Source organism: Sebastes fasciatus, chromosome 7 (genome assembly GCF_043250625.1).
Source record: "Sebastes fasciatus isolate fSebFas1 chromosome 7, fSebFas1.pri, whole genome shotgun sequence".
NCBI lineage: Eukaryota > Metazoa > Chordata > Actinopteri > Perciformes > Sebastidae > Sebastes > Sebastes fasciatus.
The window spans coordinates 4,086,919-4,105,083 of NC_133801.1; the positions used below are offsets into that span (position 1 = coordinate 4,086,919).

Genomic DNA, 18,165 nt, shown 5'->3' on the forward strand with positions numbered 1-18,165 from the left:
TTTGAAAGGGTTCACCGGAAGTGGTAGTATGCTATCAAGTCAGCAGTGACGTTAGCTTTACTAATTTAAAGTGTTGCAGTTCCACAGTGTGACCACCAGAGGGCGCAGTGAGTCACAGCGACATTACACTGAGTGCTACTGAGGAAGCTTACTGCCCTCTAGTGGACACAACGAGGAACTGCAACCTGCTACATTAATAAAGTCAACGTCACTGCTGAGGTAAAAGCGTACTACCATTTCCGGTGATTTCAAAATAAAAGGGACACATTTAGAATTTACAACACCACATTCTTCAGTGGAAAAAATACAGATTATCATGTGCTGTAACACAAATGATTTACCAATTTGGGTAAATCAATAAAGTACATCCATTTTACATCCATAAAAAATAATGTCTATTTAAATAAAAAAAGAATAACTAATTTAAATTAAAAAAAAGTCTATTTAAATTTAATCTTATCTATCTATCTATTTATCTATCTATCTATCTATAAAAGTGAAATACTTTATAAAAATAATAATAAATACTACTACTAATAATAATAATAATAATAATAATAATAACAATAATAATAATAATAAGATAAGAGAGATAAGATAAGATATTCCTTTATTAGTCTATTAGTTTATTTACAAAACCACATTCTTTGGTGGAAAAAATACAGATAATCATGCCGATAATCCGTATTAATGTCGACTAATGTACATGATGTTATTAGATTCCCTACTTCAAGAGTTCAGTTGCATTCATGCTCACAGTTAACAACTGAATCAAAGCAGAATTTACATTAATAAAAAAATGGAAAAGTATACATGATTGTAAATCATATAAACTAAAAACTATACATTTATTCATACACACATGCACCCATGCATACATTTTAAAACCACACTAACACACTAAAAAGAACAGATGTTTGTGTGAATAATTGTCCATGAATGCTCAGTTTTCTTTATAGGAACGTTTTATTCTTACATTTACAGTGATATACAGCATAAATGACATGTGAATAATAGGCTGCTGTGATCATGCAGACAGTGAATGTTAGAGAGGCCGACAACATGGAGGAGGAAGAAGAAGAAGAGTGTTTTTAAAAAGACCAATATTTGAAAATGATCTAGAAAGCTGCACATTTCTTACACTTATAAAGTATTTTATTAGTTAAACTACAAGAATATGATTCTTCAGTTTCACCTCTGAACAAAATATACTGAAATGTTGTTGCTGTTGTTCTCATATGTAACTATTACATCTTTTACAGGAGAGTAAAATCAGAAGTTATTCACATTTCATCTGGCATTGAAGCAGTACAGTAAATATATTAATATTCAGTCTTCTGTAACATTTCAGGCAGCCAAGATGAATTAATATGACCTTCAGCATAAAACTATTTGCAGTTCAGTTTAACAGGACTGATAATGTGTAATTCGAACATCATTATTTATTAGTAGCTGTGGTTTCCACGGTGGAAAAGTGAGTCCTGCTGCTCCCCCGAGTCCGTCTCCACACATTCATATCTGACTAAGATTTGTTACCCATTAACGAGCAGAAAAGTCTCAGCATAAATCAGATTAAGAGACAATGTGGCTCGTATTTCATCCAAAGCAAAGTGTTTGTGATAACAGGGTGAGTTTAAGTGTTTGTATCTGATAAAGGCTCCTAAGGACCAGCCTGTTGCCTCGGCTGTTGTCACAGAGAACGGGTTGGACAGCGACGTCCCAACACGTAACAACAATGTCCACCTGCTTCTTAAAACTTTCATTGACCTTTAACCTCTTCTTGAGAAAGATATTTTCTCCTCCCTCCGTCTCTCCATCCCTCCGTCCTTTGTCCTTCTTTAGTAAAAGTCTTTAAGGATTTATGTATAAAAAAATATCTGTACATCACATTAAAGTTTCTTCACAGCTCACAGCGGTTGTCCTCAGTCTTGTAGCGGTCCATGATGCTCAGGACGTCCTCCATGATAGAAGGGCCCAGATCCAGGTCTAACCCCGCCATAGAGTCCGACCGCGACACGCCGGATGAGACGGTGAGGCCGGCCGGATGGTAGACGGTGCAGGGCGACTCGCTGCGGTCACTCCTCAGGTCCTCGTTGCTCAGGCCGGCGTCAGAGTCCAGGCTGAGGCCCCGGCGGACGTCCAGGGGCCCGCAGGTCTCCGACATGGAGTCCTCAGAGGAGACCTCTGAGAAGGAGCCAGAGGAGGGGACGAGCCTGCGGATGGCGGGGGAGAGCGAGATGTCACGGCACGGCTCTGACGCCAAGCGACCCACCACGCCGTTCTCAAAGAACTGGCCGTGGTGCTCCGTGTGACCGTTGGCCTGTTTGTGGCCGGAGTCCGACGGCTGCTGATGGTGGTGGAAGTGGTTTTGCTGGGAGGGCAGAGACGAAGGAGAGGGGTCGTCCAGGTGGAGGCGTGGCGGTTTGGGCGGAGCCTGTTCGTGGGCGATGAACACGGGCATGGAGATGGTGGTCTTCAGCAGGCCCTTGGAGGAGTGCTGGTAGTGGTACCCGTTGTAGGCGTAGCTGTGCGAGTCCTGTCCGTCGTCCAGCCGTCTCTCCACGCTGTGCGAGCGTCCGTCCTGCATCCGAGTCAGCGCCGGCAGCATGCCGATCTTACCCTGCAGGAAGCCCACGTCTCCAAACATGTCGCCCTCCCCTTCGGGCCCCACGTGGGCGCTGTGGCGCACGTCGCCCAGCGGGGGGCTGATCATGTCCCCTGAGAGGACGTCACGAAGACGCAGTCTCTTCCCCTTCTTGGGAGTCGTCGTTTTTAAGTACATTGGCGTCTTGGCCGGCATTTTGCTTCTGACAGGTGAGGCGATTCAGAGAAAACTCTCTCAGCGTTTAACACCTCGATGTGTTTGAGTAGCAGTCAGTTTCTCAGGATATGAAGCTCGAACAGCTCACAAAGCAAACTCACTTGATAAGAAGCTCTCTCCCTTCAGTCTGTGTTGCTTCTCCAAGTGAGTATACAAATATTTAGGTCGGTCAGCGTAGCGATAGCAACCCCGGGGGTTGTGCCTCACGCTGTCATGTGACTCCGGGATGGGGGTAGAAGAGGAGGAGGAGGAGGAGGAAGGTCTTGACCTCAGATCAGCTCCATGTGTCTTTCTCTCAAACACAGAAAAGCCATATCCCAGCAAACACCAGCTCCTCTTCACTTCTTTATCCCTCCTCAGATAAAAGGGATGAAGGATTTGATCCCGCTGTCGGCTGTCGTTCGTCAGAAACTTCAGGAATGTGACATCAAAACGCTGCAGATCTGTGAGGAGAAACAAGAGAGAGGAAGACGTCAGAAAGAGATGAAGAGAGAGGGAGGAAAGGGGAGATGGATGGGGCAGAAGGGGAAGGGAGGAGGCAGGAGCCGGGGGAGAGCGGGAGGAATGAGGACATATGATGGAAAACACTCCCGAGTGTTTGCTAACGGCGGCCTGACTGCCCCCAAACTGTGTGAAAATGTGTGACTTGAGCTCTTACAGCGAGTCAGTCCATGAATCAGCGCAGAGAATTGGTCACGCATTCCCAACGGACCCCTCCGCTCAGTTAGTGGAAACTGGAAATTGTTGGTTTTAAAAAGCTTTTTGGCTTCTGCAACAACTCGCCTGTTATCAGTGAAACATCTTTAAAGTGTCTTTCCTGAGACAAACACTGTGAATTATGGGTCAGGTCTCGCCTCGAGGGCCTCTGTGATCTGCTGATCCCATCACAGTCCCAAATATTCCTTTGCTTTTTAACCCTTTAAACATAAAGAACTGTTTTATCTTCAGAGTTCAGAGGTTTTGTCACGCTATTTGAAGAATGCGATGCCTTCACAGAAAGACAGCTTGACTTCTTTCTTTCTGTAGTCTGAGGAAAACCTTTATAATAAATAGGGATTCACCGATTTATCGGCTGAACATCGATACCGGCCGATATTTAACCTTGTTGGGTGCCGCTGGCGGTGGCCGATGCTTATCTGTTGTGTTGCATTAATTTTGCGCCGGCTAAATGTTGTGTTGATTAATATAAATTTTTTAAAAAATAATACTTTCATGTGAAAGAAGGTTATATTATTAAAGGTTGTTCTCATACATTTGTATGATTGAATTTGTGTTCATTCAAAGACAGTGTGAAACAGCTCAGTTATTTCTTTACGATGAAGAGGTCTTTGTTTCCGTGGCACAAAAAAAAGGGAATAAATAATAATAATAAAAAACATCGTCTAACGGCCAAATGGTTATTTTAAACATCGGTATCGGCCCTGAATTTCACGATCGGTGCATCCCTAATAATAAACTTCATAAATCAAGTATAAAGTTCATATAAAGCAACTTGGACTACAAAAACGTGAATGAATACAGTTGTTTTATTCTTATATAACTTTCAGATCTTGTAGCTGTAATCATGTCTGAATGTGTGCAGATCAAAGTTTCCTTGATGAATGTATGCTCACTATTGTTTAAAATAAGACACACAGAGCTTTAAAAATCAGTGTGTAATGAAGTTTATCTGCTGACCGCCTGAGGAATGTGTGGACTGCTGAGTAAATAACAGCGTAGATCCTCAAACCGTAAAACTACGACATACAGGAGATCTGTCCTGTTTGTCTCTGAGAGTCTGTTTTATCTAAAATAATAATAATAATAATAATAAGTTAACAACTTCGACAACTCTTTCTCAGCCAGCCGAAATATTCTCCATCTCGTCATCATCACATCTGAAATGATTCACATTCAGGTTACTGAGAAAACTTCACACAGATAAACCCAGTCGTGTCTAGTAGGTCGCCTCGTAAATTACGAAATCTGATCTGAGATCTGCAAAAACTCTCGCAAGACTCGCTGCCTGACGACCTACCCTGACCTTAACTATTCAAGATCAATGATTAACCTTCACCGTCTCATGAGAGTTTCCCCAATTTGCTGGGATACCGATAAACCTGTGTGGTGAAAGTACAGCGGTGGAGGAAGTACTCAGATCTTTTACCTTCTTAAGTAAAATTAGCAGTACCACAGTGTAGAAATACTCTGTTACAAGTAAAAGTCCTGCATTTAAACTCTTACTTTGTAAAAGAACAAAAGTATCAGCATCAAAACATTCTTAAAGTACGACAGTTAAAGTACTCGTTATGCAGAATGGCCCATTTACTATAATACTGGATTATAATTATTGATGCATTAACGTGTTCATCACTTTCATGCTGCAGCTGGTAAAGGTGGAGCTACTTTTAATTACTTTATATGCTGCTAGCTTGTGAGTTTCCCCCTTATCTTATCTTATCTTATTTTATCCTATAATATTAAGTCATAAATAATTTGTTGATTATATTTGTTTTATTAATCTGAATTGAAATTAAATTGGATACATATATACAGTATACATTAAACTCAAATGAGTTTGAATATTTTTAATTATTAATTAAATGTATTTATTTATTAAATTGATTAATTAATTAATTAATTAAATTAATACTTTTTAAATTAATTATTTAATTAAAAAGTCTAAATTCTCTGATTCCAGCCTCTTAATGTGAATATTTTCTGGTTTCTTTACTCCTCTGTGACAGTAAACTGAATATCTTTGAGTTGTGGACAAAACAAGACATTCGAGGACGTCATCTTGGGCTTTGAGAAAGAAATATATGAGATATATAAATAAATAATATATGCACAGCCTCACCAGGAGGTATCATATATTTGTCAAAAAGATAAAAGTATTAAGTTATCAAAAAAAAAAGTATAAAGTAGCATAGAAAATGGGAATACTCAAGTAGGTACTTTCTGCCACTGGTAGTACAGAAAAAGACAATTTAATTGAATTACTATATTTTCTAAAGAACAAGAGAATGGAGTCTGAGATCAGTAAGATTTGAAAATGATCACAGACATATGAGATGATCTGAAAACCTGTTCCAGTAAAGTGATTGTTTACTGGGACAAACTCTCACCAGTTGATGTTGATATTTGATAGTTGATATACTTCCCTGGAAGCTCTTTGGAAAGCAAACACAACACAAACTGTCAGCGACTCAGAGATATATTTCATGTTTAAGGTGGAGTCTTTTTCCTCGGCAGCATACAGAGCTCAACACAAGTTCATCCCCTGAATGACGTCAGCCGCCCTGGAGACACACGCGTTCACCGCCAGCCATCAGGTTATCTTTCAAATGTGGCTAAAAAGTGACTCCAGGACACACAAGCTGGAATAACAGACCAGTTGTTCATGCTGCAAAGCCTTTTGTTGGACGCGGGACTAATTGAGTATTAGTCTAATTTGCACGGACAAAAACAAAACTGTTCCATAAAAAGAAAAACTATAATCATCTTGTTGTTTTTCCACAGCAGCAATGACTGCATGAAAGTACTCAATGAATTACTTTAAAGAAACCATCTAAAAGTTAAATTCTCGTGCACTGATTCACTGAAGCTGAACAGCCAATCAGAGTGATTTCTCTCACCGACGAGCTCCGTCGAAAACGCAACACCGAAAAACCTTCAACACGGGCAGACTAGAGCCGACGGTGCGAGATACACCATAAAAACTAGACTGACAGACGCTCACCCAAACTGTCCAACGGCTGACTGTTGGCTTGGTGTTAGTCAGGGCCTTTTGACATGTGTGTGTGAAATTATCATAATTAGCATATGAATTCTTGAGTTGTTGCCAAAAACGTGTTTTGTGAGGTCACAGTGACCTTTGACCTTTGACCACCAAGTGGAAAGTTTGTGCCAAATTTGAAGAGATTCGCTCCAAGTGTCTCTGAGATATCACGTTCACAAGAATGAACCGGACGTATGTACAGATGGACGGACGGACGGAAGGACGGACCGACACACAGAGGCATAAAAAGCATAAATAATTACTAATTGACGACAGAAATCTTAGCCGACTAAGACCAAAACGATTATAATCGACTAAAAGGGGGCAGTACGAGAACTGATCATATCATTTAGATGCAAAATCTAAATCTGCAAAGTAACCAGTAACTATTACAGTCAGATAAATGTAGTAGTAGTACAAGTACTTGAAATGTGGGAAATGTGACTTTCCCCTACTGGGCGTAAGATTGAAAAGTGCGTGTTTGGGTATTAACCTTTACATGGTTAAGTTCAGGTAATAAGTAGAACATGTTTAGGTTTTGGTGAAGATTAGAGATGGTTGGGTTTATGTAAAGGATCGACGTGGATACTGATCCAAATGAAGTTGCATCTCTGGAATAAAAACTGTATCTGAGGGCAGGTTATTAGTCCTTTAACTTTTTAAATGTGAACATTTGTATTCATACTGTGTCCTTCCACTCGTCTCTCTCTCCGACACCACAATCCAAAAACATCCATCAACCACAACAGAGGAAGAACACAGAGAGCCTCTTCATCTGAACCACAGATATTTTAGAGATGAGAGTCTAATTTTAGCCTCTGAGACTCATTTTAACACAAAGAAAATCAATATTCATGCAGCACAAATCAAAGCAAAGAAGTGGAACAAGTGAATCAAACAACAGCCTCAAACTAATGAAGGGAGGACGTGCACTGTAAAACAACCAGACAACAATAAGAGTGACCACAACGATTCAAATACGCATATAAAAATAACACCAGTGAAGAACTGGACCGGTCAGAACCGGTTCAGACGGGTGGAGCGAGGCGGCTGCTGAACTGGTGAACTGGTGAAGTGACAGTTTCTGTTGTATTTTGAAGATGTGTCCCTGAGGTGGATTTAATGTGTCTGACTCAGAGGGATGATGGGATGTGGACGAGCTGCACTTCAGCTGCTCCTTTAAAGGAACACTTCATCCAAATGAGCCAAACTGAGCCATAAATCTGTTGAAGTCTGTCGGGCGTCAAACCACATACCTTCATCCCTCTTCTTCTTCCTACTACTATGAACTTATTAAGGACACATACAGTATGTAAACAGTATTAAATAAAAGTTCAGATGTTAAATCTCGCTTATTGAGAAGCCAAAGATCATTCATGTCGGCAGATAAAAAAATATTCCAAAGGAAAACAGATTGTATGAGCTGTGTGATTCAAGTGGGAAGTGGAAAGTGAGTCACATTTTGATTGACTAATAAATATAATCAACTATTTCGATGACTGATTAATCGTTTCAGTCACTTTTTAAAGCAAAAATAGTGAAAAAATAATTAATATCAGAAGTATCAGCTTCTAAAATGTCTCAGATTTGCAGCTTTTTTTTGTTTTGTATCATTTTAAACTGATTATTTTGGGACTTTTAATTTTTAAAAAAAGGCATTTGAAGACGTCACCTTTATAGCTCTGGGAAGTTTCATAGACAAAGTCATTAATCAAATGGTAAATGGTAAATGGACTTGCATTTATATAGCGCTTTTCTAGTCTTCACCACTCAAAGCTCTTTAATGTAATCAACCAATTGAAAAAATAACCAGGAGATTAAATAATAATGAAAATGATTGTTAGTTGCAGCCTTAATACAAACTATGATGAACAATTGGAACGCTTGTTTCATTTTAATGTGTTTAAATCTGCTTACTTTGCCTCAAAAGCCTAGAAGAAAGTAGCAAAATGCAGTATTTCATTTGTATTTATGCTGATTTCTTCAGGACATGTTTTTGACAGTATAAATTCTGCTGTAGACAATGAATGTCTAAACTAAAGTTAGCCTATGTAGTATGTCAAAATGCATACATAGCAGTGTGGGTATTATGAATTTATGGTGTCTTGTGACACAATAGTAAAAACTTCAGTTTAACTACTGATGCTCTCCATGTATTTACAGCTGCAGTCATCCCACAACACACCATTTGTGTTCATACAGCCCCAAGAGAAGATTCCCAGCATGTTTGTTTGTCCTCCAGTTCAGACATTAAGGTCTAATCTGTCTGTCGATCCCAAACACACTCATGTTAATCTGTACTATATTCCCTTTAGCCCCACCCTCAACATTAACCTAAACCCTAAAACCAAGTCTGAGCCATCAACCTGCCCTTTAAAGAAGAGAGGATAAAAACATATTGCTTCTTTAGTTTAAGGGGAGACACTACAGGCAGGTCAATTTTGAAATTTTTGGCTATTTTGCCTCCATAACATGTCGTCTTTCAGTCTAGTGGAAAGAAAACCTCCAAAATACTCATTTTATTTATTTATTTTACTACTTTGTCTATTTGAGTCTGTAGATTTCTCCTAAATTCACCATAAATTAACATGAGATAATGCCTCATTTGCATATTTAAATGAAAAATTTCAGAAAACGTGTAATACAAAAATTAATTGTCTTAATGTCAGTAATCAAACGGGGAAGTTTCATGGTGATATCTAGTAGTTCTTTTTTTTCTCTATTCACCTGTAAAATGTAGTTAATTTTAAGCTCTTTAAAGACCGTTTTCTCAGTTTGTTTCTCAGACTCTGAGCCAGAAATCTCCACTTCAGCAGCTCTTACATCCACCAAACTTTCCAGTTTCATTCCTGTCTATATTCTGAAGGTTTTTTAAAAAGAGTTTGTTCATATATCATTGATAGCCTGATTTATACAACATTTTATTCCTAAAAACATGTTGAAAATTGATTTTTTTTTAATGGATGTTGACAGTATTTTCTGATTTTGGAGTGAAACAAAGAGATATCCCTCTGTAAAAACCTTTGACTCTAACACGTCAACAAAATGAAACACAGTTAGTTGGTGTTTCTTTCACCATTTCTTTCTGTTGACGTTGCTGCTGATGATGCAATCAGCCACTGAGGAGGCTGATCTGACATCTGTTTCTGCTCTCAGGCTCCATTTGCTGCCTCAACATACAGACAGTCAGTACATGTGTCCTCTACAGCAGGACAGAGAACCAGTGAACAGCCTTTCATCTTCTAGGACAAACACATACGACGCTCCTCTCATTGCTGTTATCCTCCACAGTCTTTGCCTCGTGTGTAATTGCTGCACAGCAGGAGATTGTTGACAAAAAGCCTTTTGCTTGTCTGCTAATCCGTTTGTTTTTAGCATCAAAATTAAAGCTGATTTCTGATCTGTGTAGTGACGTTTCACTGCATTACATCTTGTGTGTATAAAGGCAAAAATAGTATGAAATAGTCACGAAATGTAATCTATTTAATTCATGTACATAGACACAAATTTCCCTTTTTCTTTGTGACGCTCAGCACGACTAACGGTACGTGTCCACAGCCTCCGTCCTTTCCACGCTTCCCATTCATTGTCTATGTAAGCAGCTGTGCGATGCATTCTGATAGCGTGGCGGCGTGATTTGAGAAACGAATCATCACGTCGCCTGCTCCTCATTTGCATAAAGTTAAAGTCTAGGCTACTTTATGCAAATCACGGGCGTCTGATGCGACTGTCGATCCAGAATAAAGACAGATTCATCGACTGCATGGCTTATTTCTCGCCTCAAGTGTTTTCAGAAACACATTTCGTTGAATTATTCTCATAATATAAGAGAAGAAAGTTTCTAAACAAGCCGCCATGTTGGTTCCGGTTTGAAAGCTGAGAGCAGCAGCCCACAAAGGGAGAACGTTCATCCAATCAGGGGCCTTGTGTCTCGTGGCAGCTCATCAAGCGTCCAATGCTGGGAAGCGAGGCGATTCCTCATGACAAAAACACCTTGAACGATTACAACAACGTATTTTTCGTGCATTTTCCTACGAATGCGCAGCAACACGTGACGCACGTGTCAATTTCTGATCCAGTCTTTTTTTTAAAGTTACAGTAGGTTTAGGAAAAGATCACGATTTAGGTTAAGATAACTCCAGAGGTCCTTTAACTTAAATACGGAAGTTACGTGACAAATAAATCTACTTTGACTTGTGGTTTCAGACGGGACACACGAACACAAAACAAACATCTGTGATGACATACGAACTGATTTTGTGCTGACCGTCACAGAAAATATTTGAAATCCGTGTCAATGTACACAAATCAATAGATTACATTTCGTGACTATTTCACTAACTGCTGTGCGACTGGGCCAACATGAGGGCTGCAACGATTATTTTCATTGTCAATTAATCTGTCGATCATTTTCTCAATTAATCGATTAGTTGTTTGGTCTGTTAAATGTCAGAAAATGGTGAAAAATGACCAAAGACGACGTCCTCAAATGTCTTGTTTTGTCCAAGATATTTAGTTTACTGTCATAGAGGAGGAAAGAAAGCAGAAAATATTCACATTTAAGAAGCTGATGGACTTTTATTTTTTTATATTTACTCTGACCGATTAATCTATTATCAAAATAGTTTTTATGAGCTGTGTGATTTAGGAGGAGTGGGAAAGTGAAAGTGAGTCCCATTTTGATTGATAGAAAAATAATCAACTATTTTGATGATGATTAATCGTTTCATTCATTTTTCAAGCAAAAGTATTGAAAATAAAATCAGTTAACAGCTTCAAATGTCTCAGATTCTCTTTGTTTTGTGTCATTTTCAACTGAATATCTTTGGACTGTTGATAAAAAAAAGCAAGACATCAGTCTAGCTGTTTTCCACAGTGAGGTTTCACTATATTATATCTTGTATCTATAAAGCTGCAAACTAACGATTATTTTCACTGGTGATTAATCTGATAATTTTGTCGATTAATCGATTAGTTGTTTGGTTTATAAAATGTCAGAAAATGGTGAAAAATGTCGATCAGTGTTTCCCAAAACTCCCAAGATGACGTCCTCTAATGTCTTGTTTTGTCCACAACTCAACGATATTCAGTTTACTGTCATAGAGGAGTAAAGAAACCAGAAAATATCACATTTAAGAAGCTGGAATCAAAGAATGTGAAAAAAAAATTGTCTAACCGAATATCTAAATAGTTGGCGGTTAATAGTTGACAACTTATCGATTAATCGATTAATCATTGCAGCTTTAGCTGCGAGTCGCTGGCTCAGCCGTCACCATGTTGAGAGCTGTGCAGAGACTTAAAAGTAAATGCTCTGAATTTCAAATTTAGCACCTTTAAAGCAGTGATTCTCAAAGTGAGGTCCGGGGGCACCCGAGGGGTCCATCACACTCTGCCGGGGGTCCGTGAAAAGTTTTCAGATTCATTCATTTAAATCATCATGATATGTCTTCATAGTGCAACAAATAATATTTAACCTTTAAATCTACAGTATAATAGTTAGTTACCTTCTAATCCAACAAATCTATAACTCTTAGAATCTGCACATATGTTTAATACGTGTCTAATATCTTTCTTTTGTGTCGTTCTTTCACATAACTAAGACTATAGAAGTGTAAAAAAAAATAGGCTACGTCAAATTTTGACTTTTTTTTTAAAAAATTACTCAAAACAATCGATTATCAAAATAGATGGTGATTAATTTAATAGTTGACGACTAATTGATTAATTGCTGCAGCTTTACTTGTGACTGTGAGGTAATGAATCTTAACACTGTTAACTATCAGTAAAACTATGTTCATATTTATATAAAACTCTGCATGGTGAGGCTACTGAGTCATCTGAAGATGTGATTCACAGGGTGTTGCAATAATGTGATTTACTAACATGTGAACAAGTTTTGGATAGCATCACTGTTAGAGAACATTAATCAAAAACAAAACTAAAAGTCTTCCACTGCTGAAGATTAGAGATACAAGATGTTGAGTTCAAGAATAAACTCCAGTTAACTCCCTCTGCTTCCCTCCGTTACGTAACAGCAGCCTCTGAGATCATCCCTGTCCTCATGAGGACTCTCACCGGTTCACTGATTGGTACAAGTGGAACAAATCTGCCTCTTTCTCGTCTAATCCAGTCACAGATACAGCTCAGCTATCTCCAATCAGGCTAATATACACCAACGCTGGGATGAAATGCTCAATATTGATCCTCTGTTCAACATGTTGCTTGGCTATAGGAGGTGTAGCTGTTCTAAAATACAATAAAAGTGTGCAGCTATGGAGCATTTACTGTGTCAGATAGCAGCAGGACTCTGGCTGCCGGCCCACTGCTGTGACCTCCTGTCTCCTCCTGTCTCTGGCAGCACCGAGGAGTTTATTCCTGGAGCACTGCAGGTAGTCTGAGTCACTGGGTGCGTTTTAATATTGTGTAATATCCCCTCCACCCTCCATCACTGATTTCCTTTTTGACTGCTTCTGTAACACATAATCTGCTTAGAAATTAGATAATCATAACCTTGATTGGGTGAGATATCCATTATAGGCTGAAACACTGAAAAAAAAGTTCTTTAAATTGACTTGATTTTAATGTGCATTTTAATTTTAATTTATATAATAAATATAATATAATTTATATAACATCATTTATATAATTTTTCATTTTTAATTTAATTTTCCTCTTTTTCTCAATTAATTATTGCTTGTCAAACTTGTCAAAAATATTTAATTCACATTAGACAGTTTAAAAGAATAATGTCAACATTTTGTTTTTTTTAAGTTACCAAAATATCATTTATTTGTGTAAAGTTAAAGTAATTTCATCATCTCCAGTGATGGCTGAAATTTAGGCTAATCTCTTTTAAAAATGCACTTTTTTCCAAAGTTTCTTTCTCTGTTAATATGTTATTCTTCTGCTATTATTCTACTTGTTGTTACTGTGTTTTGGTATCCTTTTTTTATTTCTTTCTTTAAATATTTTATTGTCTCTGTAAAGCACTTTGTAACTTGTTTTTGAAAAATGCTATATAAATAAAGTTCTTTTATAATTATTATTATTACCTTCTCATAGGCAATACATGCTATGAAAAATTTTTTTTTTTAAATAAAAAAAACATCACGTTAATGTTACTTCAACATAAATATTTGATGAAACTTTAGATTGTAATCAGGGCTGAAACAAATTTAGGCTAATCTCTTTTAAAAACTTACTTTTTCCAGAATTGCTTTCTCTTAATCGGTTATTCTTCTGCTATTATTCTATTTATTGTTACTGTGTTTTAGTACTTCATACCTTGCTTGTCATTTTTACTGTATCAACCCTATTTTTATTTATTTATTTATTAAAGAATAAAAGTTTTTGAAAATGCTATAATAATGTCAACATATTTTTTAAATTATTTATTTATTTATTTTAAGTTACCAAAATATAATTTATTTGTGTAAAGTAATTTCATCATCTCCAGTGATGGCTGAAACAAATATAGGCTAATCTCTTTTAAAAACGTACTTTTCCCAGAAAGGCTTTAATCGGTTATTCTTCTGTTATTATTCTACCTGTTCATACCTTGCTTGTCATTTTTACTGTGTCAACCCTATTTTTATTTATTTATTTATTTATTGTCTTTGTAAAGCACTTTGTAACTTGTTTTTGAAGTTCTATATAAATACAATTATTATTATTATTATGACCTTAAGACAATAAAGGCTACAAATAAAATAAAATAAAACGTTAATGTTACTTGAACAGAAAATATCTGATGAAACTTTAGATTTTAAGTCTAATTAGTGAAGTAAAATGTGCATAATTAGTTTTTTTTCTTTCCACATGATAAACAAACCAAAGGGAGTGTCAGGCTCAGTGAAAACGAGGCTATTATGTTAACAAATGAAACGTTAAACCAGTCAGTTTTTCTTCTTTTTGTTATTCAAATAATAGAAACCAGCAGGTCTATTCAGCAGGTAGAGCAGCCTGGTAGAGTATAGTACTGTATAGTATAGAGCAGACAGCAGCCACAGACAGACCACTGAAACCTTCTAAAAACACATGAAACACCTCAGAAAAGCCCCAGAATGAGCAGATATTTACCTCCAGGTTGAGACGTCTCTCCGGGTTTCTTGAGGGAATAAAATCACAGGAGTTTATTGGTATAAATCCACCGACACAGACCGGAGCTGCTCGTCCTCAGAGCAGCTTTAAACCTCTTACTGACTCTGGACTCTGGATGTATTAAAGGAGCTCTGCACGGAGAAAGTTAAACCGGGGATCTGTGACGTCAAACCGCCTTGAATGAGCACAAACAACATCCGGTTAGGAATTTCAAATTAAGATATTCATCTTTGACAGTTTATGATTTCTCAATCCGGGGGCGACAGGATCTATTTATTATAAAAAAAATATAAATTATTATAAAAATATATAATATATAAAAAAATAGTTTATAAATTATATATTTATATATATATATTTTAAATATCTATATTTTAAATATATATTTATATATATATATATATATTAAAAAAAAATGTATTACTTAAATTAATTAATTATTGCCATGAACATTTTTTTAAGTTATTTACTTGGTGGAAGCGGGATAACATATATATATATATATAAACAGTATATGTATATATGTTTATACATAAATACTGTACATACATACATACATACATACATACATATATATATATTATATATATATATTTATACATATATACATTTATATATATATATTTTTAAATATATATTTTATATATATATATTTATATATATATATATATATAAAATATAAAAAAATATATATATATATAATATATACAGTATATATATTTTTTAATTACTTAAATTAATTAATTATTGCCCAAGTTATTTCATTGGTGGAAGTATATATATACATCAAGGCTGTCAATCAATCAAAATATTTAATCGCGATTAATCGCATGATTGTCCATAGTTAATCACAAATGAATCGCACATTTTTTATCAAAATGTACCTTAAAGGGAGATTAATCAATATGAATCATTATCAACATTGGAGTGGACTAATATGCTGCTTTAAGCAAACATATGTATATATTTATTATTGGAAATAATAATTATAATATGCTGAAAGGTTATTATGGAATTTTTGCCAAATGATGCCAAAAATATACTGCGTACTGAAGCTTTAAATGGAAAAAACAGCCCATGTGTGACTTTCCAAATATCAACAAGACATGTTTTATTTTGAAAGAAAGGAATTCTTAGTTCCGGTATTACTCTGGGCAACACTCACTGGTTTAACACATCAGAGCTCAGGATAAATAACCCATTAATCAGGTTCTTTAAATCAGTGTGTGCTAATGAACCCATCAGAAGTGCTCTGATAAAGAATGTTATAGGAGGTATAACACAATAAGTTATTGATCAAGCACCTCTTTGATCAACAGATGTGAAGCCAAGAAAGGTCAAAGGTGAAAGGGAGAGAAATAATATCAGGATGCAGCCAAGGCAGAGGCGGGGCAGTGATTTACTTACTCCAGATTTAAACTGTTTATATTAAGGTTCCTGACAATGTGTTTATGTCCAACGCTGCCGCTGCTCTGCTCCTATATGACACATTTTTTCCTCTGCTTTGCAAGTGGAACTGATAAGTCATGGTTTCCTGACCACCTGTCCACCTCATCCAACCGATTAGAGAGCTGTCTGACTGTTGACGTCTCGCTGTGACAGACGGTGTGGAGATGATGAAGACTCTGTTCTTTAATGTGATTAGCAGCAGGCAGACAGAAACCACAATCCAACAGCAGCCAAACCAGTGATCTAAAAACCAGGAGCAGCCACAGGTCGCTCAGCAGGCTGTTTATTGTTCATACAGACAACAGCCAACAAGTGAATTCAGTTGACTTCTAGTCAGTTGAATAACAGTCAGGCCGCTTTAGCAGCTTTGCAGCACAGTACAAGTTTAATGCTTTTTAAAGCTGCGCTAGTTTATGAGTCTAAAGGAAAGCATCAGCAACAACAACTTTTTATTTCCAAATTAATGAATCTTTATTAGTCTGCTTACATAAGACTCTGCTGTGAGGAAAGTACAGTGTCATGACATATTTCAGGCTCACAGGACATGATGAAGTAAAACATGAAACTAAAAGTTAACGCGATAATAAGCCACTAATTTCATTAACGCATTAACACAATCTATATTTCAGAGTGTGTAGCGGGCTCAGCTTTAAAGCTAGACTGAAGATACTGGTATCATATGAATCTTACGCAAAATTTTGGTGAGGAAAAAGTGCTATGGTCATTTTCAAAGGGGTCCCTTGACCTCTGACCTCCAGATATGTGAATGTAAATGGGTTCTATGGGTACCCACGAGTCTCCCCTTTACAGACATGCCCACCTTATGATAATCACATGCAGTTTGGGGCAAGTCATAGTCAAGTCAGCACACTGACACACTGACAGCTGTTGTTGCCTGTTGGGCTGCAGTTTGCCATGTTATGATTTGAGCATATTTTTATGCTAAATGCAGTACCTGTGAGGGTTTCTGGACAATATCTGTCATTGTTTTGTGTTGTTAATTGACTTCCAATAAGCAAGCATATTTACCCACTCCCGTGTTGATAGGAGTACTAAATACTTGACAAATCTCCCTTTAAGGTGCATTTTGAACAGATAAAAAATGTGCAATTAACTATGGACAATTGTGTAATTAATCACGTTTAAATAGTTTAATCGATTGACAGCCCTAGTACCAACACATTCTCATCCAAACTCGTCACATACTGTCGCTTTGTCGCGCCCCCTTGGCGTCACTTTCGGATTCGGCAACAAAACCACTATAGTTAGCTTTAGGAAAGAACTACACGGTTGGGCTTAAAGCTACTATGACGTTTGTATAGAGAAAATGACATTAAACGTTGTGAACGAGGGACACAAACGAATAGCTGATTGTAACGTGACGCACGGGACATGAACAGTCTGGATGAAAGCCTTCTGTTTGTTGGACCCATCCACCTCCACTCCCACCTGCCCTTAGAGCGTCTTTTCGCTCATTAAACTACATCACACAGAGGGAGTGGGACTTCATTCTCTGCTCAAGTAGACATTACTCCTTTATGTCTTTACATAGCAAATAGTTGTTTGATGCTATATTCATTCTCTGGATATCGTATAGAGCACCTTTAAATACTTGTGTAAATGTTCTATGTGTGTGTAGCGTGAAGAGGCTACAACATTTCATTGTGCAACCCGCTGTGTTAAAATGACGATGAACTTTGTAACCTTGTCTACAGCTACAGCAGCTATCTGGGTCAATCAAGCACAACATTTAGCTTGTTTTCTCCACAGAGTTGTAAAGTCTCTGCATTATGAGGAATAATTACACATTTAAATGGGCCTCCAAATTTTTACTGCCGGCTCAGTCAAGACCTGCTGGAGCATAAAGTTTTGGAGGCTGGTTCTGGTGGCCCCAACGGGGTTGGCACTGAGCTTAATTGCAGCGAGGTAATGAGGATTTAACAAATGGAGAATGCAGACGTTTGCTGTTCGCAGGTCAGACTGCAGACACATCTTGTTTACAGCTCCTGCGGGACGCCTGCGAGGCAAATTAAAC

At 37.3% G+C, this 18,165-nt stretch overlaps 1 protein-coding gene across 1 annotated transcript; it reads right to left on the bottom strand.

The window, feature by feature from the left end:
* Positions 1 to 947: 947 nt before the first annotated feature.
* On the bottom strand, positions 948 to 14,804 carry LOC141771139 (cdc42 effector protein 3). Its single transcript, XM_074641081.1, has 2 exons — positions 14,661 to 14,804; positions 948 to 3,264 (listed from the first exon to the last, which is right to left on the bottom strand). The coding sequence occupies exon 2, from the start codon at positions 2,798 to 2,800 to the stop codon at positions 1,901 to 1,903; it is 900 nt and encodes a 299-aa protein (XP_074497182.1). The 5' UTR covers positions 2,801 to 3,264; positions 14,661 to 14,804; the 3' UTR covers positions 948 to 1,900.
* Positions 14,805 to 18,165: the final 3,361 nt, after the last annotated feature.

Excerpts from the sequence above, each read along its gene's own strand:
- LOC141771139 (XM_074641081.1), bottom strand. The coding sequence starts at position 2,800 with ATGCCGGCCAAGACGCCAATGTACTTAAAAACGACGACTCCCAAGAAG.